This window comes from Ovis canadensis, chromosome 4 (assembly GCF_042477335.2).
Source record: "Ovis canadensis isolate MfBH-ARS-UI-01 breed Bighorn chromosome 4, ARS-UI_OviCan_v2, whole genome shotgun sequence".
Taxonomy (NCBI): Eukaryota; Metazoa; Chordata; class Mammalia; order Artiodactyla; family Bovidae; genus Ovis; species Ovis canadensis.
In genome coordinates this window covers 135,599,499-135,610,000 of record NC_091248.1, presented here as the reverse complement: position 1 = coordinate 135,610,000, position 10,502 = coordinate 135,599,499, and the positions used below count along the sequence as shown (strand labels likewise).

At 64.6% G+C, this 10,502-nt stretch overlaps 1 protein-coding gene across 1 annotated transcript in view; it reads left to right on the top strand.

Annotated features, from left to right (window-relative positions):
• The window catches only part of LOC138439862 (collagen alpha-1(I) chain-like), a 4,361-nt gene extending 2,472 nt beyond the window's left edge, over positions 1-1,889 (top strand). The window contains exons 3-6 of the mRNA XM_069588931.1: positions 1-305; positions 398-733; positions 810-1,683; positions 1,776-1,889. The exon at positions 1-305 is cut by the window's left edge and continues 246 nt beyond it. Of these exons, the coding sequence (XP_069445032.1) occupies positions 1-305; positions 398-733; positions 810-1,683; positions 1,776-1,889 (1,629 nt within the window). The remainder of the gene's footprint in view (positions 306-397; positions 734-809; positions 1,684-1,775) is intronic.
• The last annotated feature ends 8,613 nt before the right edge of the window (positions 1,890-10,502 follow it).

The window sequence follows — 10,502 nt, the reverse complement described above, 5'->3', positions numbered from 1 at the left end:
GGGGACGACACCCACGTGAGGCGAGGCGAGGCCGGCTCGGGCCCAGACAGGGGACGGGAACGCGGGCGGTCGCACGCGCGGGACGAGGGCGAGGACGAGGCCGGCGGCGGCGGGGAGGGGCCGGCAAGCACGCACGGCGGGGGCCGCGGGACAGGGACGCGGGCGCCGCCCCGAGGACCAGACGACAAAGGCCGGGCGCGCGGCCGGGCCCCCAGGAACACCAGCGCGGGATCCCACCGCCACCCGCACGCGAGGGCGGTCCCGCGACGCCTGGGGCGCCGGCCGGCCCCGGCCATCCCCGGAGCGTGGCCCACGACCCGGCCCCGCCGCCACGGCCGGCGAGCCGTCCACCCGTCTTCCGCCATCCATCCGCGACGGATCCGTCTTTCCATCTGAGTCTGAACCCCGAGGCGCGACATCCCGGGGACGACGCTCTCGAGCGAGGCGGCCCGGACCGTGACCGCACGCCGCCACCAGCTGCGGCTCAGGGGGCGAGGGCGGGCGCGACGGGCCCCTCCTCACCACCAGCTGGCGGGGCCGGGGAAGCCGAGGCCGACCGGGCGTCGCGCCCCGACACAGCCCCCCTTCCCCCAGGGCTCACACCACGGGGGCCGGCCGCACGCACACGGCCCCCCACCTGCCGGACGCCCGGCGGGGCCCAGCGGGACCCTCCCCCGACGCGGAGGGGGGAGGCGCGGGCCGCGGTAGGCAACGAGCGGCACACGGCCCCACCGCGGGGCCGGCGCACCCAACTCCCTCCCCTCCCACGGAGGGCGGGGGAGTTCTGCTCTGCCCACGTGCTCTGGCAGTCGCCACGGTGGCCACTGCGCACTCGGGAGGGGCAGCGGCTGGGGGCTCCGGTACCCCAAGGCTCCCTCTCGGATCGCTAGAGAAGGCGTTCTCACCGAGGGCGCGCCGTCCCTCCCCCGGACCGTCTCACCTTCGGGCCCACGGAGGCGCTCCGCCAGCCACCAGACCTCAGCTGGGCGGGAGGGGTCTGCGGTACAGGGAAGCGGACCGCCACACACGAGCGTGTGCGCGGTCAGGGCCAGAGCAGAGCCCGCGCGTCCCGCCCCCCCGCAAGGCCTCATCCACCAAGGCCTCCACGACGAGGGGAACAGGCACGCCTCTCCCTACCGCCTCGACCCCCCCCCAAAAAAGAGAGCCACTCTCGAGACACCCACGCCACCGTGGCGGGGACCCGAGGGGGACACCGGGTTGAGGGAAACGACACCACCGCTCGGCCTCAGGCACCTGAGGGACGACCTGGAGCGCTCCAGGGGCACCGCCGAGGGTCACACGAGGCACGCTCACACACCCGCGTGGGGCGCGCAGCGCGGCGGCGGCGGCACAGCCCTCCCCGCCACAGGGAGGGCCGCTCGCCGGGCACACGCCGAGAAGGCGAAGCGGGAGCAATCTGCTGTGTCAGAAGACCAACGGCGCCCACTGACGCCCCGAGGCAAGGGACAGCAGGAGACCGAAGGTCAGGGCCAGAGGCCACACACCCAACCCCTGCCTTCCTCACCCTCCCTGATGGGCAGCGGGGGGGAAGACAAGCGAGGGGCCCCGCGGACAGACCGAGAAGAGCGGACACGCTCACTGGGAACGCCCGTCCCTCGTCTGGCACGGCTTAGGCTCGGCCCGGGAGAACACGACCACACCACATCGATCCGTGGAGCCAAGGTGGGGCGGGGGGAGGCACGGCGAGGACAGTCACCAGAGGGGCCCGTTTTAAGCCTCGCCGGCAACCTCCATCCCCCCCCACCTCGCCTCAGGCGAGAGCGGCCAACGACCCCAAGAGGAGAACACCTGACACGGAGCCCACAGGGCGGGGGTCGTCCCAGCCGCCCCCAGGTGCCCACAGCGGGGGCGAGGGGCGCCCAGGGTAGAAGACCCGCGCCACCTCGCCCCGCCACCCTCGGGTCGCCCAGAGACCGGAGGTGGCACCGTGGGTCGGGTCAGCCAGACGACACCACACAGGAGCCGGCGCACAGGCCCAGGCGGGCGGCTCCAGCGGCAAGGGACGAACCGGGCACCAGCTGGCGGCCCAGAAGCCCAGAGCCCCGCGTGCGTCTAGAGACCCACAGTCCTCGGTGGCAAACACCAAAGGAGGCCGTGTCAGCACTTACCTGGTGGCAAAAAAGGCCTATTAAGGGCGACGAAATGACAGCAGGCGACAGAGGAGCCCATCTACGACTCGCAGGGAGGGCCCCCGGAACCTTGTCCCGGCCACCTGTCCCCAACACTGCCCCATACACACCAGGCCCCGAGCTCTCGGGGGGGGGGGGGGGGCGGGGGGGGGCGGGGGGTCATCTGGTCGACCGGGGGGGGGAGGGGCGCGTGGTGGCAAAAGGGGTGGGGGTGGGGGCGCGGACACCGAGAGAGGGGGAGCTGGCCGAGGACGCCCTCCCCGCTTCACCCACGCGGGTAGGGGGACCGGCCCGTCCGTGTCTCCGGACGGGGATTTGGCTTCGATGTGCAAAAGGAACACAGAAGACAGACCCGTCAGCGAGGCGCTTCCCACGAGACGAGCGGGCCCCGACCAGGGACCGCGCCCGGGGCCCAGACCGTCCTAGACGGGGCACCCAGGACGGCCCGAGCCGGTCCCCACCTCCCGACTGACTGGGATTCAGGGAGTCGGAGAGGGGTGAGCCAAAGTCGCGTCCGACGACCGAGACCCACGAGGGCACGCCGGAGGGTCGAGCGCGCCCTCCCCGGCCACCCGCGGAAGCAGGGTCCGGTCCATCCACGTCTCCGGACCCGTCAGGACTTTGACAAAGAGAAAGCATGGGTGCCGGGAGACGCCTCGGGCGACCGGACCCCACGGGGGGGACCGCACACGCGCCTCCCCCGGTCAACCCTCGGGTCCCCACCTCCGGAGCGCGACGCGGAAAACACCTCGGGCAGGAAGGACCCGAGGGCCCGGACCCAGGCGCGCCCTCCGGCGACCTCCAAGCCACCGTCCGGGCCGGTCCCCACCTCCGGAGCGGGGCCGAGGGCGAAGCACACGCTCCTGAGGGCGGCCCAGGAGGAGTCCGGACCGCCGAGCCCGAGTCCAGGCGCTCCGGGCAGGGAAGACCCTCTCCCTGCCCACCGCGGCGGCCCGGCCCAGGTAGGGTCCGGGCGGTCCGTCTCCGCGGCCGCAGGGGCACGGGGAGATGCTGGTCGACCCGGTCAGGCCGCCCCGCAAGCCGGCTGCGGTGCGCCGCGACGGTCACCCTCCTCAGAAACCTAGAGAACCAATCTCCGGCGACAGCAGGACTGTCCCTAGGCCTCGGCGCCACCGGGACTGTCGCCGCCAGCGTCGCCGGTGTCTGAGAGCTCTGCCTCGGGCCCAGAGGCTGAGTCACAATCCTCCTGAAGGAGGCCTCGCCGAAGCTCCAGAAGGGAGGGACAATATACAAGCGGCCGCCAGGTGGCTCCCGACAAGCGACTCGAACGTCCCGAGGACGGGTGGCTGTCGCCGGCCGCCGGGGACGCCACCGCGCCGGCCGCCCAAACGCCCGAGCTCGGCCCGGAGCCTCCGCCGCCGAGCGACGCGACGCGACGCGACCCCGGCCGCAGAGGAAGGGAGACACGCTGGGAAGGATCTCCTCAGGAGGCTGCCACGAAGGAGACTCACTCCCCCACGCGATTCCGGGGTGCTGGGGGGACATTCCACGGAGACGCCGGCGGGCGGTGGGGGCTCGGGGCGGGGTCGGCGGAGAGAGGGGCACCAGCGAGCGGCATCGCAGACTCCCCCGGCCCCCCCTCCCCCGAAAGAGAGGGAGGGAGGGAGGGAGGGAGGGAGGGAGGGGCCGGCAAAGCGAAACCAAGGCGAGCGCTGCTCGGAGAACAAAGCAGGACTTTGGAAAGCAGACGCAGACAAGCAAGCCCAGGAGCAAGAAAGGAAAAGGAGGAGACACACTCGGAACCCCCACCAAGAGAAGACACAACTCAACCTGGGTAGAGACCGTGACAAAGTCCGAAGACAACAAACCCAAGCAGGCGCCGGTGGGTGGGGAAAGTGCACTTGAGGTCAGGAGAACATGGATTTCAAAATAACTGAACTGGCCACAAACACCAGAATGGCAGGCAGGCGGGAGGGCGGGCGGGAGGTCTGGGGTGGCAGGGCTGCGGGGGTGGGGGTTGGGAGGGGCGGGGGTGGGGGGTGGGGCTGGGGGGCGGGGGCGGGGGCGGGGGGCGGGGGGTGGGGGTGGGGCGGCTGAGGGGCGTGGAGGTGAGGAGGACCGGACCGAGTCAATAGGGATCCACTCCATAAACCCCGTGTTCCATGACAACAGCCAGTTAAATGAATAAATAACTTTGTGAAGTCGATCAGAAAGGAAACGAAACAAAACCACCAGGCAGGAAAGTCAAGTCATAGAAGGGCTCCGGGTGCTTAAAAGTCAGAGAGAGGGAGAGGGAGAGGAGGAGGGGGAGGGGGAGGGGGAGGGGGAGGGGGAGGGGGAGGGGAGGGGAGGGGAGGGGAGGGGAGGGGAGGGGAGGGGGAGGGGGGGGGAGGGGGAGGGGGAGGGGGAGGGAGAACGCATACACATGTGCGTATCCGCGCGTCCATATGTATACGCACGCATATTCGCGCCTATATATACGCGCACCCATGGGTATGGACAAACACGTTCGAAGGGCATGCTCACAAACACGCATGTGTCTGTGTGCGCCCGTGTGTGCCTAGGCGTTTCTACTGTGCGTGTATGCTTGCGTGTATACACGTAGACTCAGGCATATATACGCAGACGTACGCGGATATACACAGGTACGGATACACATGCTCATATGTGCAGATACGTCGGGATCCATAGACACATACGTACAAATCAAGGCGGACGTGTCCACGCGTACAGATGCACACGTGTGTATACGTGTGATGTATACGCACAGGTGTGGGTGCACGTATACGCGTACACGTGCGTGCGTGCTTCCATAGGCGCATCTGTCCTCGTGTGTGTATGCACACGTGTATGCACACATGCATACGCGCATACGGACACATCCAGAGACGTCTACGGATCGCGTCTGGAGGTCCACACAGACGTCCGAGTGTGTATGTGTCGGGATACGCACACGTCTATATAAGTAGACGTGCGTGCACGTACGCACATACAGGCGCCCGGGGGCGTCCAGAGTGCCTACACGCAGATGCATGTGCATAGATGTGCACACACGGAAACGCATATGCGAACGTGCGTGTGTATCCGCACACGTCCATAGAAGTCCGTGTACACGTGCCTAAGTGCACAGATACCCACGTGTCTGTGTCGATGTCTACGTGCGCGCGTGTGAGTATCTATGGGTGTATCTATGTACATATAGATACTCACAGACACACACGGACGGAAACACACATCCGTGTGTGTGTGTGGGGGGGGGGGTATACACGGGGAAAGCGCAAGCATCTTGCAAAAGGGGCTTTTCTGTCCAAAACTGATCGAGGCGTCAGACAACTCAGCCTCCAAAAGGGAAACAACCCCCGATGAGCGAAGTGGGCAGGCAGGGGGCCCCGAGCAGACACCTTCCTTCCAAAGAAAGGGAGAACAGACAGACACCCAGAAGCACAAGGGAGACAACAAATCAGCGGCAGGGCTGGGCTGGGCTGGGCTGGGGCTGCTGGGGGTGGGGGCGGGCTCACGGAAGCACCCCGGGGCGTTCATCTGGACATTGATCCTTCTCCTTCGGAGGGGAAAGGCCCAGGAGCTGGAATCGCCATCGCGACAGCAAGTTGGACACATCAGAAGACAGTGGCTCCTGATCGATCGAACGCGCCTTTTCTGCCGCTGAGGAACATGTGGGCGGACTCAGAGAGATCACATCTCATCCCCTGGGGCCTCCCAGAGAGAGAAACCACATCCCTAGGGAAAAGAGTCCTGTGATTCCCTCGGAACACTCCACCAAAGAGTCCCCCTTCGACCCAACCCAGCCACTCCACGGAGTGCCCACGGAGGGGACAAAGAAGATACGGACGTGTGTATGTGTGGGATCGACCCCCCATACCTAGGTAGACATCCGTACACACAGAAGGAGAGAGCTCTCTGTCTGTGTGCCTACGCCTGTATCTATTCATTCACTCACACACACACACACACACACACACACACACACACACACACACACACACACACACACAGAGGAATGGGACTCAACCACCCGAAGGGAATGAAATCTCACAGTCTGCAGGAACTCGGAGAGACCTTTAGAGGGGATGATGCTGAATGAAATACCTCAGAGCCGTCGTTTCCATGCAGTACCTACCAAACGAGACACCGTGAACACAACAGAACCCAAGAGAAACAGGCTCCTAAGAGACCACCGCGGAACACATGAGGGGTGGCCAGAGGAGGGAGCGGGGGAAACGGTGGCGGGGGGCGGGGTGGGGGAGAGAACGAGTGAACGAGCGCCCCTGGTGAGGGAGACAGAGGAAGCGGGGCGACCTGCCCCTTAGGGAATCCAGGCGTCACGGGCACGTCGCGACACCAAACGTCGTCCGCCGTGACACCGAGTGGTGACGGACGGTCCCTCACTAGATGCATCCTGGTGATCTCTGTGTCATGCGCTGCACTCGAAAACATCGTCGGTGCAGCTGAAAAGGAACGGGGGAACAAAACACACACACACACACACACACACACACACACGCACACACACACACAAGGGAAAGGAAGCAGGACGGGAGGAAGGAAAGAAGGCGAAAGGAAACGTCGGCCGTCAGCGAGAGGTCCATTTGAGAAGAGCGGGACTTGCGTGTGTGTGTGTGTGTGTGTGTGTGTGTGTGTGTGTGTGTGTGTGTGTGTGTGTGTGTGGAGGGGCGGGGAGTGGGGAGGCGGGGAGAGATACTAGGGTGAGTAGGAGGACGGGGAGCAGGAGGAGGAGAAAGAAAAGGACCGACCGATGGCCTCGAGGGCGAGGGGGAGATCAAGGATCCAAAGAGTGGACAGGACGGTCAGGTGAGTGCCATAGGGAAAGGAAAGGAAGCCAACCCACGAACACCCTCCCCACGGTGGTTGTGTTCAGTCCAAGATCAAGATGTGGGTAGCACGGTGTCCTCCAGCACACAGGGACACACAGGGCCTCCCTTGGCGTGGGAGTTCAGGATCACCCTGAAAGCTGAAGCCATTCTGTTCATCCACGGCTGACAAGTACCGTGGTCTCACGACATTCACACATCCTAGCAAACCATCGAAAGACTCTCTCAGTCACTCGCCGTGAAACACATAGAGAACAGAAAAGGAGCGACACGATCGTGGCTGGCTGGCTGGCTGGCTGGCTGGCTGGCTGGCTGGCTGGCTGGATTCCCATGAGAGTCTGAGGATGGAACACATGGACAGAAAAGCATCCGATTCCCTTTGGTCAAGAATCGGTCTCGCCTTCTGCGCCTGGTGTCTTTCCTACGTCTGGATGATTCCCTCCCCCACCCCACCCCGCCCCGCTCCGCTCCGCTCCGCTCCCAGCTTGAAGGTGCTCTCAAGGTCCCGCCGGAACGCTCTCTTCCTCTCTTCGGAGCGCCCTTCTGAAGGGGAACGTTTTCTTCCACGTCATCGCCCCGAGACAGCTTCAGCCTGGCCCTCCCCTCCACCCCCGCCTCCCTCTCTCCCTCCTGCTCCTCTTCCTCCTCCTCTGAACTCTTGAGCTCTCCTCGCACCGGCCTCTCACCCCACACGGTGGCAGTGTTGGCCTAGGTATGCTCAGGCGTCTCCTCCCCGCATCCCAGTGGACTGCCACTGGCTCTCTCTCGACTGCGTCGTCCTGGGACCATGTGTTTCCTGGCCTTTTCTGCGGGTGGGGGAGACCCGGACGGGCCGGGGCCAGGCGGGGGTGTGGGGGAGCCTGCATGCGGGGGGAAGGGTGGGGGCAGAGAGGAGGAGGAGGACGAGGACGAGGAGGAGGAGCAGGACGAGGACGAGGAGGAGGAGCAGGAGGACGAGGAGGAGGAACGACACAACTCCCCAGTGCCAGTGTGTGCCTGTGGCCCGGGAAACAGACGACGCCCCGGGCTGGCTCCGAAAAGGGGATCGGTCATGAGATCGGGCACGTGTGTCCTTTGCAGAGGCCCTGCAGATCGAACAGGCAGGGGCAAGGATTGGGCTTCCCGCACTGAGAACTGTTCACCCGTCGTGGAAACAGGCGTCTGTCACACCGGGGCTTCGGCTCCCGGGGCGATGTCCACAAGCCGTAGCCACCGAAACGTGCGCACGCTGGAGCCACCGCCGTGCAGAGGGAGATCTCATCCGGCTCCTCGTGTCCTTCCAGTGAGCAGGCCGGGATCTCGGGAAGAACAGAAAGCCAGAGAGTTGCATGCACCTGACCGTCACGCTTTCAGAAGCCAAGGGAACCAGAAATGAGGTTCACTCGCGTGTGGGTCTGTCTTTCCACGGGACGAATCCTCTCTTTGAGCAGATGAGGGTTCCGGGGACCCCGTGGAGCAGAGAGGATAGAGAGTTCCCTCAGGTCCCCTGCTCCTCCCATGCACGCGCACGCTCCCCAACGGTCCTAGGAACAGCCTGCCCAAGAGGAGCGTGCTGGCCACAACCCACCTCCACGGAGACGGAGACGGCAGTGTCCGTCCGCGTCAGTCATCCTCGTCCAGGGTCCCCGGGCCGTGGGCCCTCGCCTTCACGCCTGGCACCGTCCGTTCTGCAGGTGTGTGTCGAACCTGCCCGGAGCCCTGTGGCATCGTCCCGGATCAGGGGTTCGGTGGAAAACACCCTGTCCCCCTGCCTCCTCGGCAGGTGGATCCTTCACCACTGGACCACCAGGCAGGGAAGTCCCTTCACAGCCTTCTAAAAGCATCTACCCTGAAACATTCCATGTCGTCCTCCAAAATCACTGGACCATCACGACTGAAATGAAGGAAACTATGTGAGTTCAAGAATGTCTTCACTCCTCAGTGCTTCTTGCTTTAGAACCACGAAGGCATCTCTCTCTCTCTCTCCCTCTCTCTCTCTCTCTCTCTCTCTCTCTCTCTCTCTCTCTCTCACACACACACACACACACACACACACACACACACACACACACACAGAGGGGGGCTCATCGTCCAAAAGAAACCAACTGTTGTGTTTCTCCGTCCCCCTTGTGGTGGCCGTCGTGCCAACGCTAGTCAAAGGAGCTGATCTCCTGTGGAATCCGATGTCTTCTTCTCTAGGACGCTTCAAGAAGCAGCAAGAGTGCCGGTTTGTGAGACACGAAGGTCAAGCCGTCACGATGCAATCCCTTCTCCGGGCCTGATCGTTCAGAAACTCTCCCATCCCAAGCGGGGGACGTCAGGATATCCATCTCGAGTTTGGGACGGGGGCTTCCCCGGCGGCTCCGTAGGAAACCATCCCGTGCCCACGCAGGAAACACGGGTTTCATCCCCGGCCAGGGAAGATCCCACGTGCTACAGAGCCACGAAGCCCATAGGCCTCGCCGATGGAATCCGTGCTCTGGATCCTGGCCACTGCGAGCGCTGAGCCCACACCCAGCGGCCACCGAAGCCCACGTGCCCCAGTGCCCGCGCTCCCCAAGAGGAACCACAGCCACGAGAAGCCCAGACACACAACCGCAGGGCGGCCCCCTCCTCCACGGAGAGAGCACGGCTGGCACAGCAGTGAAGACACAGCACACCCCCACAGAAATCAGAGACGCCCCATGGTTTTAAAGCAGTACGGGGTCTAGGACGGGATGCCGTCGGCCGATACCTCGTCCTATCCTATCCCTCGGGAAGCTCGCTGACTCTGCGGTAGATGAGATCAAGAAACCGCAGCTCCCCGTGCCATCGGAAGTGTGGGAAGCTCTCCCTCCAGTGCTGAGAGCCCAGTGGAGACGTGACCCGTGGGGACCGTGAGCGTGCCTGTTCTCGTGAAGAAGTCCTTCCCGGTCCGGGCTCTGGAGATCGGCCCACGCGGACCTGCAGACAGCGGACGGCCATCCCTCTCGGCTCCCTGCGGGCTCACGGGTCCAGGCGTGCCGTGCCCCCAGCATCTGCTCGCATCTTCTGGGCCCGTCTCCCCCGCTGTGCTCCGCTCACTTGGAACCCTTCTCCCCTCTCGTCTGACCTGTTTTCCTTCCTGTGGCGACTCTTTCTGGCTCCCCAGGCACCACTTCACATCGTTCTCTTCTCACCGCACTCGTCTCGTGGAAAGAATTCCACGTCTCTCTGCTCTGTTCCCCAAGGAGTCTGTCATCGCTCCATTCCTCTGGGGATCGACTGGCACCCAGGCCACCCCGGCCCACGAAAACCGTGGCTCCGTGTGGATGGGACGACTTGCCGACGACCGCGGGGGGCTTGTGGACGTGGAAAGCTGGCACCGGGGAGTCGTCCTGCGGCCACACCCTCGGGCACCATCGCGTTCGCGCCGTCTTCCCTAAGACGTGTGCGGTCGCACTGGTATTCCAACGGCGTCTATTGGAAAAGAATGGCTCCTTCCCTGGATCCCCTCAGGAGGACTTCGAAAAGAGTCGTGGTCGAGACGTGATCGATCTTTCCAGCACTCTCACTTCTGGGTAGACATCTCAAGAAAAGAGAC